Source organism: Aristolochia californica, unplaced genomic scaffold, assembly GCF_029961685.1.
Source record: "Aristolochia californica isolate CCGP_79_NKW_82.1479 unplaced genomic scaffold, dmAriCali1.0.hap1 SCAF_11, whole genome shotgun sequence".
Taxonomy (NCBI): Eukaryota; Viridiplantae; Streptophyta; class Magnoliopsida; order Piperales; family Aristolochiaceae; genus Aristolochia; species Aristolochia californica.
Window position 1 is genome coordinate 33,121,190 of NW_027181782.1, and position 20,764 is coordinate 33,141,953.

Sequence of the window (20,764 nt, forward strand, 5' to 3'; positions counted from 1 at the left end):
TAACCAAAGAAGAAAAACTCAATATTTATAGCAGGAAGACATAAATTAAATGTAAACTAGAGTATCACAAACTTACCTGTGACAGGAGGAGACAAGAACACCAAGAAACATCAAAACAAAAAAATAAAAAGGCATAAAATCATAAAGAGAACAAATAGAAGAATTACAAAAATGAACCATAAAAATAATTATTTGGAACAACAGAAAAAAATAAAAATAAAGCTTGTATATAACAAAATGTGGATTTCCTTTGGCATCAATAAATGAAAGACAACAAGAACAAAAATACATATATGCAGTTGGTAAACTTCCCCCTGAAATATCAAAGAGACATTGCCCTGAAGTTATATACTAGATGTTAGATATTATTTCACATAGTCCTGGTTAGCCTCCCTAGACTAATCAAACCCGTGTATTTCTTTGTGTTGTCCTGGACCGCATTGTTTAGAATAAATTGTTTAAGCCCAAGATTAATCCCAAAATTGAAACATGTCAATCTTTGTTTATACAACAATGATCTTTTAGAGAATAACTCCAAAATATTGGATAGCTTGCAAGAGTGGAGGAAATGCTAGTTTAGTGAAAAAGCCAACCAATCAAATATAAATTTATCATAAACATTGTTATTTGAAGAATATATATGTTACTTAATTGAAATCCTTAAATCAAATAAACTTTGTCAAATTTATATGTATTGCATATAGAATATATTAACCAAATTCGACCTTGACTTTATCACTTTCCCCATCCTTGCCCTGTCCTTGTAAACCCAACTTAAACCCGACTTATTTCCGCCTTGCCTTGTAAACCTGATTTAAATTTGACCCATCCTACTTGTCCCTGTAAACTCGATCATCTTCTCCCCTCTTTATCCCATTTTTTATTCCCCAAAACCCTTTTTTTTTTTTTTCCTACCCTATCTTTGACTTGTGGTTGTGTGTAAAATCTTATATAGGTTTTTGAGTAAGGTCGGATCAGGTTCCTTGTGTGCCCTTTATCAGGTCCCCATAGACTAGACCGAGTGTCGCCGTCCATTACATGTCTTATACTGCTCAAGTTAGATTTCCCAAGATTTGCACGCTAGAATGCGCTAGGCAAAGTTACAACTTGCCCCGTGAAAACACGAATCTTCTACCGGCCACGCGGTTTTGAATTCTTCCCACTCTCCCGAGTCCTGACGAATGACTAACGATTAATAAAACATTGTGCGGCACCCGCAGATTAACCCACCATGCTCAATGACAAAAATACCCCTTATATTAAGTAATGTTTTTCTACGGATTAGCATATCAAATGGTTTAATGACCTGCGAGTCACTCGGACCGTCTTAGATATAGAGGGACCACGGCAGGTGGGAGTTGACCTAATGAACTCGCGACTCGCGAGTCTTGGTGTGGATGTACTTGTTTCACGCATAGTTTTCTGAGTTGGAGACCAGATTGGCAACTCGGCCGAAGCAACTTGCGATTACGGAATCAAGTCATTGGGGATTGACTCGATCCAACTCGGACCGGTCCGATTCTGGTTTCCCAGTGACCAGAGTTGCACGAAAGGTTTTTCATTAAATTCTTCCAGATAAGATAAAATTTAAAATTGAAAAAAGGACAGGGTGAGTTGCTTTCCTGATTCGCTGTCTGCGGTCTCATCATTACCGTGTCCAAAAAGACTTTCTCGCACCACAGTAAGGGGCATCTTAGTCATTTCGTTTTTACCAAATATAACATGAATGTTTCGCCGACTTGCTTAAAAAACGTGGTGAGTCAGGTGACTTACTACAGGGAACAGCAGCCGAAGGTGTTTCCTCAAAACGAAAAACCACCGCCCTACCCAGATCGACACATTTCCGCAAAACCGCACCTCCTTCGTTTCTCTCCCAATTACCTCCATCGATCTACGCTTTTTCTTCCTTTCGAATTCCAGCTCTCACTCTAGCCTCCTCTCATGGCGAAACCGGGCCGCCATTTGCGGATTCTCCTCGGCCGGAGATCGTCTTCCTTCACGCTCGTCTTGTCAATGCTTCTCATGCTCTCGCTCGTTCTGCTCATGCTTCTCTCTCTCGGTATCCTTTCCCTTCAGGTCAACACGAGCAGAGATTCTCCCAAGGCTGTGGATCTCACTACCGTGATGGATTTCAGTACCAGGAAGTATGTTGATCCGCTTCTGATGAATTTTCAGGTTAATTTTAGTTGACTGAGTGTTTCTTTCTAGATTTTGGAGTAGCTCGTAAGTTCGCTTCCTTTGATTTGTCGCAGGAGTGAGGGAAGGGGAGAAAGCGGGGGGCAATGGACGGAGGTCCTTTTGTGGGAGCCGCGAGCGTTTATTTTTCACAATTTCCTGGTGAGCTTCTGACTTTATATTATTACTAGTTGATCTTTTGTATTAGGAGATATCGGTTTGTGTTTACGTATGTTGCTGCCAATTTGAGTTCTCGATGTGATCTAGTTTGTTTTTATTCTTCTTCTTTCGATTCGGATTAGTTCGTGGATGTTCCTTTTTAGTTGAATTTTGTCTATTTGCTGTAGTGGAAGATGTCACTTCTGAGAGTGGTTATTATGTTATATTACTAATAATTTACACATTACGGTTGATGAAATTGGAACGCTCTGGCTATCAAAACAACCTTCTTAGGATGTCATTTTAAAGCATATAATGTCTTCTCTTGCTGTGCGACCTGTGCTTTTATTGTCTGTTCGAGTGCCCGTGATGTTACCATGTAACCTATGTTTGCTGCTGCGACTACTGATTGTGGACTCGTTTTCTGGTTCCTACTGAGATGATCTTTACCCACCTATTCTGAGATTTATAATTAGCGTTCCTCTTGAGTTACTGAAATGAACAGTTATTGTAGAAGGATAGCAAAATTTAAGCCAAAAAAAAGGTTGAAGGCGGTGTTAAAACTGTCTTATTAGCGTTTCTGTAATAGAACCATGGAGCATTGTTTTCCATATTTGTTGGAATTCAAAGGTGAAGTACACTATAATCTTTTGTCGCATATCCTAATTTGGAGGTTAGAATAAGGGAAAGAAAAATTAAGGGAAACCAACAGCATTAAGTATGCATATTTGGTTTTGAAAGAAGGCAAAACACGTCTTCTTTGCAAAGCAGAATACTGTTAAGTTACTATATTTATTTTATCTTATTGGCTGTACAACTTTCATACCATTCTGCTATATGCTCTAATACTCTGACCATAAATACTTGCAGTTGGATGATTTTTATAAAGTTGCTGCATTAACATTCAATATTGGCTCTTCACCCTTGCCTGCTACCTCCAAAAAAACAAATGAATAGTTTACAAAATAAGAGTGAAGAATAAAATTAGCAATAGAAAGGTGAGCTAAAGCAAGTGATAGCCATACATGTACACAGAGCAACAGGTTAGAGAAGTGGCTTTCTCCAAATGAATTGTGTAGTGGGCTTCAAATTGACTTCCAAATTTGAAGTTTTATGGAGGTTAACAATGACTGCTTAACAAAATGACATTCCTGTCTTTAATTAGTTTAGGAGGATTTAGCTAGGTGCTCTTTATGAGCTCAGACATGGATGTGTGAATTTTAGGGCTGCTTTCTATTGGTGGCAGCAATATCATGGGAGTCAACAGGTTTTGCTTATCTTACAGTTAGAGCATTTGATGTCTCCAACATATTTTTTGAAGGTTCAAATTGTCTGGTCCATTGGTGCCTATATGTTTCTCTACTAGGATGCTTCTATGTTGACCTCTGACAACAATACAGCAATTAGGAAAGTAAAAACTTGTAAATGCCATTATGAGTTGTTCTTTTATCCTCTGATTGTTTTATTTTAGCAGTGCAGGATAGTTTGTATTTCTACAAAATGTACATGCTCTTTTATTTTGTTTGTTTAACTAACTTCTCAGTATCAGTCAAGCTCTCAAATGCTTGCCACTAGTGCTATCTTGGAAATTTATTAGTTATATCATGTAATGATGTGGGTGTTCTGGTGCAGTCCAAGAATGAATGTGAATACCTTATTGAACTTGCCAAGCCTCATATGGAAAAGTCAACAGTTGTTGATAGCAAAACTGGTCAAAGTAAAGACAGCAGGTTTGCATATACCTCTCCATGTTCTAAAGTCCGTTTCTGCTGAAAACCAGCTGCTCCTGACTGAAGTATATTAAGGTAATTTTTCATCCAGCAGGGTTCGTACAAGTTCAGGCATGTTTCTTAGGAGAGGACGTGATAAAATCATCAGAGAAATAGAGAAAAGGATTGCAGATTTCGCCTTCATACCTGTAGGTATGCATTTTGTAAGAGTACTCATTTAGCCATTCTGAGTTATTGTCTGCATTTTCTTCATATTCTCTCTCAATATTACATGGACATACCTTTTTACTGGGTGTAAGATAGCTCCTCTTTCTCTATAAATTGCTGCAGAAATAGGCTCTTATTATTTTATTTTCAACAGTAGCTGTTTTTCATTACCCTGTATTTCTTTTTTATTTTTTGTAATGTTTTTTCTTTGCTGTTGCTTTACAGAGCATGGGGAGGGGCTTCAAATTCTTCACTATGAGATTGGACAGAAATACGAACCTCATTATGATTATTTCCTTGATGAGTTCAACACCAAGAATGGGGGTCAGCGAATCGCTACCATTCTTATGTATCTGTATGTGCTTAACTCTTGCAACTGCACAAGTCCATGCCATGTTCATAAGCATGATGTGCTCCACCTTGACTTTGACTTTTATTTTTACTCATACATTTTCAATTGTTGTCATACATTTTCAATTGTTGATGCCAGCTCCGATGTGGAAGAAGGTGGTGAGACAGTATTTCCGGCTGCCAAAGTAAATAGCAGCTCCTTACCAGGATATAATGAGTTATCTGAATGTGCCAAGAAAGGCTTGTCTGTAAAGCCAAAGATGGGAAATGCTTTGCTTTTCTGGAGCGTGAGGCCTGATGCTACTCTAGATCCATCAAGTTTGCATGGTGATTCCCTGTACTTTCTTACTGAAAGTGCTATTATGTTGTCAATAATTCATCTTGAGTGTTGATTTTAATAGGTGTAATTCTGTCTGTGGACTCAATGTTGGTCTATTTGTATGTTAATTGTCTTACTCATTTTTCAGGTGGTTGTCCTGTTATTAAAGGTAATAAGTGGTCCTCCACAAAGTGGATGCATATCAATGAGTACAAAATTTGACTTGCCATATTCAAGGTATGCACATTCGAGCATGGATTGTAGTTTATACTTTTGCAGTAATGTCATATGTTAATTTAGCTGTCTGGTGACACCTTGTCTTCAGTCCAGAGGACTGAAACAATTTTCATCTTTTGTCATCTTCTGTCATCTTCTGTCATCAGGATAGTTTGCTAATCTAGTCCAACAACTAGTGTTGGATTGCTTTTCTCTTGGTCTGTGGAGTGCCTGGTGAACTGAACTTGATTCTTAATAAGGCTCAGGGAGGAGGCAATCACTGATTTTTATTCAAATGCCCCTAGTATATGTTGAGTCTTCTGGTGTGGCTTGCATTATTCATTTCAAAAAGATACAGCTAGAATTATCAATACCTAATAGAATGGTTGGCTTAGGTTTGACCAAAAAAAAAATAAAAAAAATTGGGAAGGCAAGATTTGACAAATCATGGCAGCTAATTAGCAGTCATAATTTTCATATTTTAGTAGTCAGTACATTTGACAAACCATGTGCTGATGTTTATTTCTTATATGTTTCTCCAGCTAATGTTGTGTTTTTTTCCATTCATAATGCGACCTTAATCAAAGGCACTGTTAGGTTGAAGCACAGATATATGCTAACCTCTACTGTTACTTTGAGTGCAGCAATTCTTTCCTATTGTTGGCTTAGATTCTCTTGGTTTGGCTGGTAAATGCTCGTAAAATACCGACTTCCAAAAAATAGATAGTTATTATGCCATCCTAAAACAAAATATCACCATACAAAAAAACTAAAACAAAAAATGAAAAAGAAAAGGAAAAATAATTGTTGTAGGGTGAACCTCTTGTTAGCTGTACGTGTTTTTGGTTAAGAATTGTAAAGTACATTAAATTCATGAGTTTCCTCTTGCAGGCCTTCCAGGCTGTGACGATACATCTGCTCATCTAAACCATATAGTCCATACGTCCACGTGAGGTGATTGTCGACGTGTTAATGCAAGCTTTGTGCTCAAAGTGTAGCCTCAGTGTACAATGAACTCTTTTAGCATTTTCAGGTCGCGCCTTCAATTTTGATAATTTGCTAACTTGTGTAAGATTGGTACATGAACAAAAAATAATGCCTCGCTAGAAGATGTTGAGAGTTGGCCCATACCCGTGTTGTAAAAACAAAGAACTGGATGTGGGATTGAAACATGGAAATAGGAGTGAGATGTACGTTTCATTTTTTGTTCACCTTTTAATCAAGGGATTGCCATTTTCAAGTCGTGGTCAAGCATTTTGGCTTTGTTACCTTGGCTTGTCGAGTTTAGTGATGCACTTGTTGTGACCAATACAAGAGCTGTGTATCGGATCTTCGGCCAATAGATATCGGACTCCAGACCACAAGGCTGATAATTTGAATCGAGTTCGACACTTTTTGAGTGACGCTATATCCAGCACCCGACCCTACTGTCAAGAAGTGATTCAGGTCAGACAACTCTGAATAAACCTTGACGAGGTAGGGAACTAATCAACACGGTCTGTGTATTTCATTATCTTGCGATCAATTTAGGACCATAATAAGCTATACAAGCAGGGTAAGGTTACTCTTTGCTTATATTTCTATATTCATTTATTTATAAAATTAACACAAAAAAAAAAGTCGGAAAGTGTAATTCACGTAAATATGCATAAAGAAGAAAAATGATTTAAGCAAGTGTTTTGTAATACTTTGAGTGCCAAGAATCTCTGTATACGTTAGAAATCTCGTTCTGTAAAAGACTCCTAACATATAGAGTACATAACTTTCATTTAAACGAGAGAAATTGGAAGAAACCAAGCTTTACATTATCAACCAGATTAAGAAAAACATGGCATGTCCGTCTATATAGGATCACGTACACACGTCATTAGTATAGAAACCGTTTATTTAAACTTAACACAACCTTATATTAATTCTTATTAAAAGCAGAATATATCAAAGTATATTATGTTTAAAGAAAATACTTTTAGGACTTCTTTTCTAAGGCAAGAGTGGGTTACCGCAATTCCTTGATTCATTTGGATAACCCCGAACAAAATACTATTACAAAAACCCTCTCATAAATAACCCAAATCACAGGTGTAGCTTAAACTAAGTCTATATAAAAATCGAGCACAAAGAACTAACTACCATCAAACCGAAACTTTGCCCATCTAAATATCTCTCACTCTCCTCCTTTATCGAAATTTTATGTTGGTATGCATGAACAAAAATCCCAATAGACCGAACATGGAACTCTTCCGTCCCACATGCAGGTTACTATGTCATACAGCAGAAACACACTTGCAATCAACTTAGTAAAAGAACAAGTGATAACTTAGCTCCTTTGGTTGATCAAATTTCTTATCACGTACTGCAATATACCACCGTGATTGAAATATGCCAGCTCCACCTGCAATGACTTAACACTCTTAGTTATGGGAGGATAGCCCAAATCTGAAGCAGAGTACTAAAAGTAAATTCTATGGGACCTATGCGTGCATTACCTCGGTGTCAAAGCGGAGGGTGCATGTAAAAGATTTTCCATTATCTGTAACCACGGTGACATCCTGGCCAGGTTTGATCTCAGCCACACTGCTAGGGAGATCAATAGAAAAACGCTCATGGCCTGTCAACCCAATAGTCTCTGCATCTTCACCTATCTTGAAGCATAGTGGAATAAGTCCCATACCCACTAGATTACTTCGGTGAATTCGCTCAAAGCTCTTAGCAATCACAGCCTTCACACCCTAGGGTTCCATGATCAGGATTGAATATCATCAGAAGTTCAAGGCAAAGGTACAAACAGCACTAGGTCTTATAGCATATAAAGTTGATAGGAGACATACCAGTAACATTGGCCCCTTGGCAGCCCAATCACGAGAGCTTCCACTTCCGTACTCCGCACCAGCCAGGATGACTGTATCTTGTCCCTGACTCTTGTATCTCTGTCAAATTTTCACAATCAAAATAAGATATCTTACAGAATTAGTTTGTAGCACATTGATCAAATAAAAGAGGCCGCCTTGAAGTTTATACTTATCTGAATAATTAAATTATATAACTATATATAAAGAAATCATGTTACCATAGCAGCATCAAACACAGAGAGTTTCTCTCCAGTAGGGATGTGAATTGTTCTGGGCCCAGTTTCTCCTTTCAAGAGCTTGTTCACCAGACGGATATTTGCAAAAGTTCCCCTAGCCATCACCTCATCATTACCCCGACGACTCCCATAAGAGTTGAAGTCTCTCCTATCAACACCATGTTCCATGAGGTATTTTGCAGCGGGACTATCTTTGTGGATGCTCCCAGCTGGAGAGATGTGATCAGTTGTAATGCTATCTCCAAAGTTAAGAAGGCAATATGCATCTATCACACCATGAGGGCCCGGGGGATCCATGGTCATGTCCTTGAAATAGGGAGGCTCATGTATATAAGTTGATTTTGGATCCCATGTGTAAAGAGTGCTGGATGGCACAGATAATTGGTTCCACATTGGATTTCCTTTTGTTATCGCTTCATATGTAGCCTTAAACATGTCAGGAAGCACACTGGATTGCACAACCTGGAGCATTGAGAAGGAAAATTTTCTAAGAGAACTTCAAATCAAGATCTACTCTTAAAGTTTGAAGGCACTATAAAATTCATTCAATGAGTATCTTACAGCTGCAATTTCTTCATTTGAAGGCCAAATATCCTTGAAGAAAACCTCTTTCCCATCTTTTCCTGTCCCTATCGGTTCACTCTCAAAATTAATATCAACCTACAGGACAATATTCACTTAGTCACTCAAACAGAAGGAAACAGCTCACACTAACTGTGTCAGTTAATTGCTTCTCTTTTTCCAGTCTCGTAGGTTCAGGAAGCTTTCTTCAAGTTGTTAAGTACTTACAGTGCCAGAAAGAGCATAAGCAACAACAAGGGGTGGAGAAGCAAGGTAATTTGCTCTAGTAAGTGGATGCACTCGCCCCTCAAAATTCCTATTGCCAGATAATACAGCTGCAGCAACTATATCTGAAAAATGTATGAAGATATTCAGAGTAGCAGTATTGGAACAGATTTTACAGAAAAAACGCATAACGTTAATAAACTTTATAGTTGAAGATACCATTTTCAGAAATGGCAGTAGCCACTGATTCATCAAGGTCTCCAGAATTTCCAATGCAAGTGGTGCACCCATACCCAACAATGTTGAAGCCTAGCTGATTCAAGTAGGGTTGGAGACCACTGTATAGAAATATGATCAGAAACGCACCATGGTAAAACTTCAATTTGGCAACAAAAATCTTTGTGCAACTGATATAAAGTACCTCTTCTGCAAATATTTGGTAACCACTCCTGAACCTGGAGCCAGACTTGTCTTAATCCATGGTTTTACCTGTTAAGTATTGAAAAGACAATATATAACTCTATGAACATGAATGAAGAAGTGACAAGAACAAATAATTTCACATCGGAGGTTGATGAGTTGGTTAAATTTTTTAACTTTCATCAAGTTCTGCAGTTCCATAAAAATAATTCACCTCTAGACCCAGGTCGCATGCTTTTTTTGCGACTAGAGCAGCTCCAAGCATGACACTAGGGTTTGACGTATTTGTACAACTAGTAATTGCTGCAATGACAACATCACCATGTTTGATCTTTGCAGGTGTTCCATGGAATGAAAACTCAACAACTTTATTTAGAGATTCCTTTGGTACAGCAAATCCCTGAACAAAACATAAGGAACATATACTTATCATTGGTTCATTGTAGCATAGTATGCAAAACATGTATTTAGCCTGAATGTATTCAGACAAAAAATACAGACCAAGGTTACATATAACATCTGTCTGTGTATGTGTGTGTATGTGTTATTCTACGTATCTATTAATGTTACTTAATTTAAACCTACCTTAAATCCAACTTTGGCATTCAAACAAGAATGCCAGTCTGCTTTCATTTCTTTCAAAACAACTCGGTCATGAGGCCTGTGAGGATTAGGATTTTCAGGAAAATATAGAATGATTCGATAAGAATTTATTTTTAGTTAACAAAACAAGGTTACCATAATATTTAAAACAGCCAAGCTTACCTTTTAGGCCCCGATACACAAGGTTCCACATCCTCAAGATTCAATTGAAGATATGATGAGTACACCCTTTCTGTTTGAGCCTGGAGTTGAGTACATAATTTCAGCCAGATATTGAAAAACTTTACTGCTAATGTAAATGTAACCATCCAGACAAGTCATATTGGTGCATTACAAAGAGCTTACTTGGCTGTAGTCCACAAACATATTGTTAGCCCGCAGATATGACTCTATCATAGCCACCTAAATGTAGAAAAATAATTAGTTACTGTTCAGAAAGAGCCTAGTCAAACAGAACATTCAGACCAAGGACTCACGGTTTCTTCACTTCTGCCAGTCAGCTTCAAGTACTGTAGAGTGACATGGTCAACAGGAAAGAAACCCATGGTTGCTCCATATTCAGGAGACATGTTTGCAATAGTGGCACGGTCAGCCAATGATAACTCACTCATGCCTTCACCTTTTTACATAACATTGAGAAACATAATCCATGTCATCTCCAACTTGGAAGCAAAAGTCAGTGACTAAATATTATAATTATGAAAAAAGCCGCATAAGTAAATTTACCATAGAACTCAACAAACTTTCCAACAACCCCGTGCTTCCGAAGCATTTGGGTTATTGTCAAAACCAGATCTGTTGCTGTCACACCATTCTTCAATTTTCCTGACAATTTGAACCCAACAACACCAGGGAGAACCATACTCATTGGCTGCACAAAAACATTAATAAAAGAATACCAATCATACATTCTATAAAAAGGTAATACTTAAAAAAAATGATGATGATGAAGAAGAAAAAGAAATAGAATGAGAGCAAGCTTTAACTTGTTTGTAGATATGTTATGGTCAAGTAAATATGGGCAGTTTAAAATTTTCAACACATTATCATCTAATTAACTATTATCTGGTACATACTAAACTTTTTTTTTTTTTGAATGCCATACCCTGGTGAGACTTGAACCCAAGACCTCACACAAGAAGCCCCCCCCCCCCCCCCCCCCCCTCTGCCATTGAGCAAACAGAGAAAAATTGTCGTGAGAAACCCATTGTACCTGTCCAAGCATTGTAGCTTCTGCTTCTATTCCACCAACTCCCCAGCCTGCAACTCCCAATCCATCAATCATTGTTGTGTGCGAATCTGTCCCAACAACACTATCAGGGTAAAGCAGGCCCCCTGAGTTAAAAACAACTCTGGCAAGGTATTCTAGATTCACCTGGAGATTAATTCAGAAATCTGTCCTTTGTTAAAATAAAAAAAATTTCGCCTACAGGCATATGATAGAAAGGGAATGGACAACCACATTCTACTTTAAAGCATCCACAACAGAGTATTTTTCACCGAGGAATCATATGATTACCTGGTGGACAATGCCAGAGCCTGGAGGCACAACAAGCATGTTGTGAAAAGCAGTCGATCCCCACCTCAGAAAAGCAAATCTTTCCTTGTTTCTGTGGAACTCAAGTTCCATATTAGCTTGAACTGCATTTTCTGATCTTGCCACATCAACCTGCACTGAGTGGTCTATGACAAGATCGACAGGCACCTGCATGGATGGAGAACATAGTCTTAGTTGTTAGATTAAAAAATAGAAAGGGTTCAGGGTGCCACAATCCAATATCTGAAACTTCCCTAAATTTCACTCAATATTTTGACCACAGATGATCTGTAAAACATTTTACAAGACTATCTGATCATAAGTTTTAAGCCATCTTATACTAGTTGAACCTAAATACCCAAAGCATTTAACAATGGACTGTCTGATTCAAAATTTTATTAAGCCATCAACAACAAGTCATTATACAAGAACATTCATTGTGCTAAAAATACAGGCCAAAAGCGAAAGAAAGAAGAACTAGGAAGGTTGGTGTCACATCTATAGAGTTTAGAAAGAAAGATATAGCTTTCTACAAAAGATAAAAAAAAGAATCACCATCCTCAAAAACAATGACTGCCATTAGTTTAACTAACCTGTGTATTAAACTTGTCAAGTCATGGCAGAGGAGGCCTCAGAGAGAGAGAGAGAGAGAGAGAGATTTTACTAATATCAGTTAACAATTAGTAGTTACATGTAGACCACACAAGTAAAAAAATGAACAATTCTCTGATTGTAGAATCTGTCGCTAGACGATATATGAAGCCATATTTCTCCTAAATTAGAAACAGTTACGTTGCTTTAACTTGCTGATAATTTTAGAACTTCAGATCTATCACAAACTTCACAAAGGAAATGTACCAAACCAGCAGGATGGACATAGCCCATACTGGGAAGTCATTGCAGAAGCCATAAATTGCCAAACTTAATGAATGAAAAAATTGTAACAAGTAAAACAAAAAAGCAATAACATAACCTACTAGAGCCGAGCATGTCCCAGTTTTTCAAGCTGGAATTATTTTCTAAATTAATTTAAACAGCTAAAAAAATAAACGCAATTTAAAATCTTGATCGGCATTCAGCATAAATAGTATAAACCTGCAGCTAGATAAACTTACCAGCGGGTTAATCTTATCTGAATCACTACCGAGCTTGTTCATGGCATCACGCATGCATGCGAGATCTACTACAGCTGGGACGCCAGTAAAATCCTACGAACCAAACAAAAAGTAAATGATGACTACCGTACCTACAGAGTCAAAAGCCGAAAAAGAAAGAACAAAAGAAAGAAAGATGCAATCAACAAAGGAAACCTGCAGGAGCACTCGAGCAGGCTTGAACGGAATCTCGACTTGCTTTGGAGCAGTATTCACCCAATCAATAATCTTCTCAACGTCTCTTTTGGTGACTTGGAACTCATCACAGTTCCGGATCGCAGATTCGAGAAGGATACGAATCGAATAAGGAAGCTTATCTGCAAAATACACGTTAAAATCAAATCACAACTATAACAAATTCCATCACTCTCCGTCAACTAGATCTCAACATACCAGAAAACAAGAGTCACATAACCACTCACCAATTCTCGAATCATTGAGCGCCGGTAAACTGTAATACTTTCCAAATTCACCTCCCCCAGGTTTCGGCAGTGTCGTCAATATGCTCTCAAAAGCATTCTCGGAAGCTATCAAAGTCCACAAAAAAAGGTAAAAAACACGATAAACAGGACAAATTAGCAGGAAATGATGCTGGTAACATAACAGATCAGACAAGTTCTTATTACCCATAGTGGTGACGCGCCTTGCGAGTTCCGATCAACAGTAACAGAGGATCGAACAAGTGTGAATCAGAACATAGACGATACAGAAACACAGATCTAGGGTTTAAACGTCAGTGTCAGAGCTCTGCCACGGCGACGGGATGGTCGGACTCGAGATCGAAAAGCGACGTGGTCTAACTAATAAGGCCGCCAGAAGAGATGAGTTACGTTTGAGATATTCTTTCTTATGAAATGAAAATGGAGTCGTCAGAGCAGAGATACTTTTAAATATAAGATCTGAAAAAAAAATAAAAAAATACAAGGAACAGAGTGGAGAGACTAGGCGACATGGAGAGAGGGATAAGGGGGGCGGAGCGGATGACATTGTGGAATTATTCAAAAACGGAAAGGGAAAAGGGACGCGTAGTGGGCAGAGGCGCTGACTGCTGGAATGGCTTATTTAATGGTCAGCGCCGCCCCCGTGCGATTTTTGGGGCCGGGCTGATTGCTCTGCCATCCACATTGAGCAGAAGCAGCACAAAATTCCCTTTTTTTCGTGTGGCCACAGTTGTATTGAGAAGCATAACGTAACTGCACACATTACAACTTGATACGAGCTAAAATATCTTTAAAAATTACTAAAATTTAATTTACTTCATTTGTTTCATATTTATATAAATATATTTAAAAAATTATTTAAAATAAGAAAACAAATACAATATTAACAGCTATTAACTTTGTGAAATTGATCTAACGCGAACGTATAGACCCTCTTTTATAATTTATAAATAAAAATTTTAAAATATAAACTTTTTTTTTATTATTTTATAAGTTGATAGTTAGAGTAAAACCTCTTTTTGTATTTATACAAATAGATAATTTAAATATAGGCCAACATATAAATACCTACTTGTATGTTAAGTTAGATCCAAAACCCATCTCAAAATTATTCTCTTTCTCGTCTGATAAACTCAAGATTTTGTATTCACTAATCCATGTAAAACTATTCTTTAACAAACTTCACAAACTTCTTTTCCCGACGAATTTTAACTACATCTTTTCGTTCAAATCATTCTCAAGTCAAGAGGGGTTCACCCTGAATATCCAAAATGAACTAAACAATTCGATCAAATTAGCGGTGAAAAGCCAAAACTGTGGTGACAAAATTAATGCACTTTGTTACAGTTAAACAGTGGACACATAAGAAATCTCTATACTGAGCAAAAAAACCAGAAACCTGCAGCCCTCCGGCCATATTCCCCACAAAATTCAAGTCTACCAGTCTTCTGTTCTAATAAAACAGTTGTTGGAAACAATCTAACCGTTTCTACAAATAACGGAATGAATTTATTTAAAACGGTACCAAAATCTGTGAGACTTTCGAACTTCACTTCTTTGTTCCGTTCTCCAAACTCATTCCCTGAAGATTCAGCAAGAGGTCATCTGCATTCAAGAAAACTCGGTTTGCAGAGTTAGCAATAGTGTGAGCTATTTCCCTTGCTGCTTCAATCTTTCTGAGTGTGATAAATGCAGGGTTGTTGGCAATGGCTTGACCAATTAACTGAGCACTCTTTGCTTCTCCCTGGTTCAAATAAGATGATAATTTATAGAAAGATTGTTAGATTGGTCGAGTAACCCAAAAATCAGGATACGTGTGAACTGAGAATCGAGTTCACTTACCTGAGCTCTAATTATAGCACTTCTCTTGTCCTGTTCAGCTTTTTCAACCACATATTTGGCACGTTCAGCTTCTTGTGCAGCAATCTGTTTAGCTTCGATAGCCGCAGTGTACTCTCTCCCAAAAGTGAGGCTTGTGATAGACACATCATCAAGAGCAATATTAAAATTTGCTGCCCTCTCAGTCAATATTTTTCTTATCTCCCTACTTACAGCCTACAAGAAAAGAGAAGTGTTACAGATATCAAGAGCTGATCACAGCTTCCAAAAGTAAAAGATTACAAGCTAGCTAAGTCTCTCTAATCTAGTTTCCCTAGTGAGATTGTCTACCTCTCTCTGCGTGATAAGCTGGCTGGCATTATATTGTGCAACCACAGCTTTCAAAGTCTCATGGATAATGGAAGGCAGGACTCTGTCATTATAGTTCTCCCCAAGAGTCCGGTAGATTGTAGGCAGTTGGTCAGCCACAGGCCGTGTCAGAACTCGAAGACTGATTTTCACCTGCACATACAGGGGTATAACTAATCTACTTGATAATCAAATGAGATTCAACCAAAAGATTAATTGGCATTGCTACTGTTTTTGAACGTCAGCAACTGCACACATGCATATATAAATGGCGACCATAGGAATTTACCATTTGCAGATCACGACTTCCAGAAGTACTCTCCACAAGATGTGGGCGAGTACGAACATCGTAAATGATAGGCCTATCAAACCAAGGGATCATCAGATGTGTTCCTTCAGGATAGACCTGAGGAAACAGAAGGAAAGTAGCTTTGTTAAATATTAATTAGACTATGAAGCTAGCATACAACATATAAACTCATTCAAAGATGGTATACAGTACGGACCCATTTTACTTGTGTAGAAGGAACATCAGTTCAGAAAGCATGCTCCTCTTAAGTGAACATAGCAACCTAGTTCTCGTGAAAATTTAAAAGAATTGCCCTTCCACTTGAAGAGTGCTAACAGTATATAGTACGAAAGCAACCATGCACTTGAGACAGTCTTAAGACATGGATCCTCTGCCTATAAAGACTAGTAAGTCGCACCTAATGAAACTTTAACACAAAACATTGAAGAAACAGCATGACAAAAGTTACAGATACAAGCAGGATCTAATGTTCTCAGGCAGATAAATGAACCTGCTCTCTGACAGTTGCGGGGATATATTCTTTACGTTTGAAAACAATTTTATGAATGAGAAGAGGAAACAGAAGAAGGGATGAGGTACAAGAAATTTCATTAGAACCAATTAACAGTCTAAAATGCCTGCTCAACATGACACGAATTTCACGCATCAACCAAACATTGTGCAGTATAACAAACCCTAGCGACTGGGTCTCTACCTCAAAACCATCTCAACTTATTTCAAGAGATTTGAGAGCTTGATATGCCCACCAAAATTTATGATGAGCACAAGAATGGAAGAAAATCAGACAACGACCACAATGATGGCCATGACAATAGAAAGGTGCCATAAATAGATAGACCTAGCATATGGTTAAAGTAGTACCTTTTCCTTCACACCAACTAATCGGTTGAAGACAATAGCTCGATGTCCACCTTCAACTGTGTAGAGACTATTCAGAGCTCCATAAAGACCAAGACCACCAATCAATACCACCTTTACTAGTGCAGAGGCAGCACCAGGTGCAGGCATGTTGGGAACTCTTCCAAAGTTCATGTTTTCCAAAGCCTGAATATTTATAAAAAAGTCCATTAGCTCAGAAGATCACGTGCTATTTTTCTTTAATAACTGTAATTGCAGATTCATACACCATATCCATGAAGAGTAACAGATACCTAGAATCTACATCCAAGTAGATTGATCTGTCATAATACAACACTAAATTTAAAAGTTCAGAAAAGGCCATGTAGCTCCCACAAATCGAGTTATTAATGCAAAAGAATACACAGCTCAGATGGAAAAACAAACAACTAAATAAATAGTGCTTCAGACGATGATTCTCTCCCAGATTTTAACAAACTTTAATTTGCCCTAGAAAGTTTAGATGGTAATCATAAGCCTATCTGGTAGCAAAGGATAAAATATGAAGTTATAAAACAGGATGCCTAAAGGTAATCATCTGCCTATCTGGTAGCAATGGATAAAATACAACGTTATAAAACAGGATGTGCCTTACAAAACTTTAATATCAAAATTAAAAATTGTGTTGCTTCACAATAGAAGCAATTACAAAATAATCATATGTACCTATGTAATGACTCATCTTTACCATATCCAGATAATAGGAAAACAGTCCCTTTTCTTTCTCTCAACCTTCTATTTGTTCATCTCAATAATCAGTACATTTCTATGCACCTTTTTCCAACTGAAAATAACAGTGAGCAATTTAATAACACTTACCATTAGCTATCAAAAATGACTATATGAATTTTAGAAAGACAATCAGACCAGCCAGTTGAACCAGGTTCCACAAAAATTAAACCCATGTCTGGTCTCACAGATCTACCATTGAACAACAGAGAATGCCAAGTTAAAAAAGCCATTCCTTTAATATTGACATGAAACAGCTTTTGAATCTGAGATTTTGGATTCTTGAACTGTTGGATTTCAAGTTGTTACCTGAAAGAAAATGCATTTTAAGTTCTCAAATCTCTGTTCTCCCTCCAATGCTTCTTCTCCAATCCTGAGCAAATCATTGTTGTCTTTGGTATTGACATATCCATGGACTTAAAAATCACTATTTTCCATCTCCATCTTCTCAATGTCTCTCTTTATCATCAGTCTTCACAGCTTCCCATTTTCATATTTTGTTTCATAACATCATGTTCTTTAGAGACAAAAGTTCATCCTACAGATGCAATATCTTTGTAATTTTGCTCTCAAGTATATAAGTTGTCTTATTATGAATGTTCCAACCACTGACACTGACATTCTCCAAGAGAATAGATTTCGATTAGTGTTACTTTGTTAAACAACAGGCTATACATAACCAAACTTATGAATTATGATCATGTTTTTGCTACCAAGTGAAGATCAAATACAGAGAATCAATCAATTCTAGGTGATCACAGAATGAGACCATGTTTCCAGATTTTTATTGGCCAAACTTAGCAACAACTCTTGCTTCATACCAAAGTCTCTTCTTGAGAGCAAAAGCATCCATGACTTCTCCTCAACATCAATCTCTTAAATACCCTGAAGATTTTTCAATAACCATCCCATGCAAAACGACATATGGAAACAATCCACTGACTAAGGATTTCTTTCACCTTTACACAATTGTAGATATCTGGTATTTGGATACACAAGAATGTGTTTATAGGTCTTAATGTCAATAATTGCCATAGTCCTATTACAAACCTTTGCTTCTCAAGATAGCCCTGAAAATACTAAAACAGCAATTCTTCTTAGTTATTCCCATTCTTGAAATTCTTCATATTAGCAGCAAACTGACAACTTAAAGGAGCTCAATCTTTCATAAAATAACCAAAATTGGCATCAATCCGGTTCAATAATGATTGAATTCAGTCTAGCCAGGAATCAAAACCAGTCATCTAACCAGAATGACAACCAGAATGTTTATTAAAGCAATGGCCTACAACCAAATAATTCTTAAGACCGTGTCTCAGAGCAATGGTTTACATTACCCAATAATTCTTAAGACCGTGTCTCAGAGCAATGGTTTACATTACCCAATAATTTTTAATTGCGCAAAATGACTGCTTTACAATAAAACATCACAATAAGCCTACAATGAAATGCTGAACTATCCAAAATTAGCTATGTAAAGAGAGAAAAGAACAGACAGTTATGAACTTGAAACTTGAAAAGTAGAAGGTTTCAAAAAGATTAATGGTTTTGTAACTTGAAAAACAGACTAATGAATTTCCAGCTTGAAAACAAGAATATTTCAATAAGACATTACATGACTAGTTCACAATATTGGCTCTTGTGCCTCCTTTGTAAGATTTTGGAGGTTGGACAATGGAGAGCATCTATAGAATATAAGGCCCATCAAGACTACCATTTCGAACTATCCATGTCACATTCTAGCTAGTTACAATTTTAGGGGTCCAAGAATAATTTATGACAAACTTAAGCAAAATGAAAAACAGTGTCCGGCATGAACCTAACCAATAAGTTCTTACCGGCAGATAGGTTACATCATGCCAACAAACTTTGTAGTGATCACTTGCAATAGATAATTCACGGCATCATGATTTACATTAGGGATCACCCGAAGACCCCGACCGAGCTAATATATTAATGAGGAAACCCTCAAAGAGAATATCTGGAAATCTGTCTAAAATCGTATAAAAGGATAATTAAATTAAAATAACTGCACTTATGATCCGTTTGGAGCTTTAGCGACTCAAAACATACGTAAACCCAGTTTGCTAAGGACGGGACTGGAGTCTTGTTTGGAAACATACGGGATTTTAACCGGCAAAAACAGTACATGACGCATGTATGACTCGGAACCTGAATAAGTACCACCTTCGATAAATTAAGTCACAACCAGCGCGCAGATGGGAAATGGGGAAACTTACCAATACATGAGAAGTAGTAACGAAAAAATGCATGTAGAAAGAAAATGAATCAACCAAAGAAAATAATAAACTCGAATATCAATCTCACCTGATGAAAACCCAAAGGACACTCAGACACCTGATGGGCGAGCTACCTGAAAGAAATCAAAAAAATATAGAAGGGTGTGTAAACATAAATCTGGGGGAAAATCTAAGTGAGAAGTATAGAACCAGGTCGTCGAAGCAGTCGCATACTTGAGACTCACCGAGAAGAGCGAAACTGCAGAAAGAGCTTAAGAAAGGGTTTTACAAAACCCTAGTAAGAGCTTTCTTGGGGGGACGTCAGCACTCCTAGTTCTCTCGTATATACGGGGCCTTGGGTGCCAAGTAGCGATGACGTCGGTTTATAATCGGCCCAGCCGCTTGTGATTAAGGGGAATCATCTTCATACCCGACCCGGTCGAAACAGTTCTATTTATCTAAAAAATTATACACAAAATGCAAGGCTTATTTGGATTTTGGAATTTATAACACATAAAAATATAATTTAAAATAGGCAAAAGAGGCTGGACTCAAATCCAAGCAACATTGGTTGCACCGATTTTTTCTTCTTTAGAATAGTCATATTATTTACAAGAATACCATTAGCCTCGTTACATTTATAAACAATGTTATACCTTCTTTGTATTGTTGTTAAAAACTGATAGAAATACTAAAACATCTCAATTTAACCTCGATCGTGACAAGAAATTAAATTTATATTAAGAAAAAACTATTTTTTTAGTATCTTTGTTCAACTTTGATGGTCAAATTAAAACTTGAATGTACATGAACTTAGATGGACTTGAGTCAATTTACTACTTTTTTCCGATGTTGAAGATAATGTATAAAATAATTTTACATGACTCTCATAGTAAACAGTATCGCTGAGCAATAATAATCCGGTAAAAATTATTTTAATTCTTTAATTATTTTAGTCTTCTATTTATGTCCAGGTGTTTAATTATTCTATGGTTTATCTTTTTGAGTTAGGCTTTAGGTGCATTTGGGACATGAATAGTTTAATTATAATCAAATTCTACTTATTTCCTCCATTACAAATAGAGGCTCATTGTAGTACGTTAACAATAAGCCAATGAATTACTTTCTTTTCTATAAATTCAACATGGTGTAAATTGACACAATGTTAATTTACAAAGATAATATGTTTTTTCTCTCACAATCAAATTTTAGTGTAGTT

At 37.2% G+C, this 20,764-nt stretch overlaps 3 protein-coding genes across 6 annotated transcripts; 1 reads left to right on the forward strand and 2 right to left on the reverse strand.

Annotated features, from left to right (window-relative positions):
* Window positions 1-1,767: 1,767 nt before the first annotated feature.
* On the forward strand, window positions 1,768-6,397 carry LOC137944000 (probable prolyl 4-hydroxylase 3). Of its 2 annotated transcripts, none has more exons than XM_068789486.1 (8): window positions 1,768-2,144; window positions 2,253-2,337; window positions 3,967-4,064; window positions 4,156-4,256; window positions 4,497-4,626; window positions 4,762-4,949; window positions 5,090-5,178; window positions 6,049-6,397. In XM_068789486.1, the coding sequence occupies exons 1-7, from the start codon at window positions 1,942-1,944 to the stop codon at window positions 5,161-5,163; spliced, it is 879 nt and encodes a 292-aa protein (XP_068645587.1). In that variant the 5' UTR covers window positions 1,768-1,941; the 3' UTR covers window positions 5,164-5,178; window positions 6,049-6,397. The 2 variants fall into 2 exon arrangements, with proteins under 2 accessions (XP_068645587.1, XP_068645588.1); XM_068789487.1 differs by having other exon boundaries at window positions 4,159-4,256.
* Window positions 6,398-7,151: 754 nt separating this feature from the next.
* LOC137944867 (aconitate hydratase, cytoplasmic-like) lies at window positions 7,152-13,726 on the reverse strand. The gene is made up of 20 exons (XM_068790649.1): window positions 13,369-13,726; window positions 13,165-13,269; window positions 12,899-13,059; window positions 12,704-12,796; window positions 11,571-11,756; window positions 11,265-11,426; window positions 10,778-10,922; window positions 10,528-10,670; window positions 10,397-10,453; window positions 10,214-10,293; window positions 10,034-10,109; window positions 9,663-9,848; window positions 9,450-9,517; window positions 9,248-9,366; window positions 9,032-9,153; window positions 8,804-8,902; window positions 8,225-8,704; window positions 7,986-8,084; window positions 7,644-7,886; window positions 7,152-7,549 (listed from the first exon to the last, which is right to left on the reverse strand). Exons 1-20 carry the CDS (start codon window positions 13,370-13,372, stop codon window positions 7,475-7,477), a joined length of 2,703 nt encoding a protein of 900 aa, XP_068646750.1. The 5' UTR covers window positions 13,373-13,726; the 3' UTR covers window positions 7,152-7,474.
* An 835-nt stretch (window positions 13,727-14,561) lies between these two features.
* On the reverse strand, window positions 14,562-19,871 carry LOC137944001 (prohibitin-1, mitochondrial-like). Of its 3 annotated transcripts, none has more exons than XM_068789488.1 (7): window positions 19,780-19,871; window positions 19,634-19,679; window positions 16,541-16,723; window positions 15,659-15,775; window positions 15,352-15,522; window positions 15,025-15,237; window positions 14,562-14,926 (listed from the first exon to the last, which is right to left on the reverse strand). In XM_068789488.1, the coding sequence occupies exons 3-7, from the start codon at window positions 16,709-16,711 to the stop codon at window positions 14,732-14,734; spliced, it is 867 nt and encodes a 288-aa protein (XP_068645589.1). In that variant the 5' UTR covers window positions 16,712-16,723; window positions 19,634-19,679; window positions 19,780-19,871; the 3' UTR covers window positions 14,562-14,731. The 3 variants fall into 3 exon arrangements, with proteins under 3 accessions (XP_068645589.1, XP_068645590.1, XP_068645591.1); XM_068789489.1 differs by having other exon boundaries at window positions 19,791-19,864; XM_068789490.1 differs by lacking the exon at window positions 19,780-19,871 and adding an exon at window positions 19,756-19,774.
* Between the last annotated feature and the right edge of the window lie 893 nt (window positions 19,872-20,764).

Coding starts and splice junctions, on each gene's coding strand:
- LOC137944000 (XM_068789486.1), top strand. CDS start 1,942: ATGGCGAAACCGGGCCGCCATTTGCGGATTCTCCTCGGCCGGAGATCG. Junction 2,338..3,966: donor TTATTTTTCACAATTTCCTG/GTGAGCTTCTGA, acceptor GTTCTGGTGCAG/TCCAAGAATGAATGTGAATA. Junction 4,065..4,155: donor GGTCAAAGTAAAGACAGCAG/GTTTGCATATAC, acceptor TTTTTCATCCAG/CAGGGTTCGTACAAGTTCAG.
- LOC137944867 (XM_068790649.1), bottom strand. Junction 9,849..10,033: donor ATGCCAAAGTTGGATTTAAG/GTAGGTTTAAAT, acceptor TGTTTTGTTCAG/GGATTTGCTGTACCAAAGGA. Junction 7,887..7,985: donor CCAAGGGGCCAATGTTACTG/GTATGTCTCCTA, acceptor ATGGAACCCTAG/GGTGTGAAGGCTGTGATTGC.
- LOC137944001 (XM_068789488.1), bottom strand. CDS start 16,711: ATGAACTTTGGAAGAGTTCCCAACATGCCTGCACCTGGTGCTGCCTCT. Junction 15,776..16,540: donor TAGTTGGTGTGAAGGAAAAG/GTACTACTTTAA, acceptor CTGTTTCCTCAG/GTCTATCCTGAAGGAACACA. Junction 15,238..15,351: donor AGCTTATCACGCAGAGAGAG/GTAGACAATCTC, acceptor CTTTTCTTGTAG/GCTGTAAGTAGGGAGATAAG.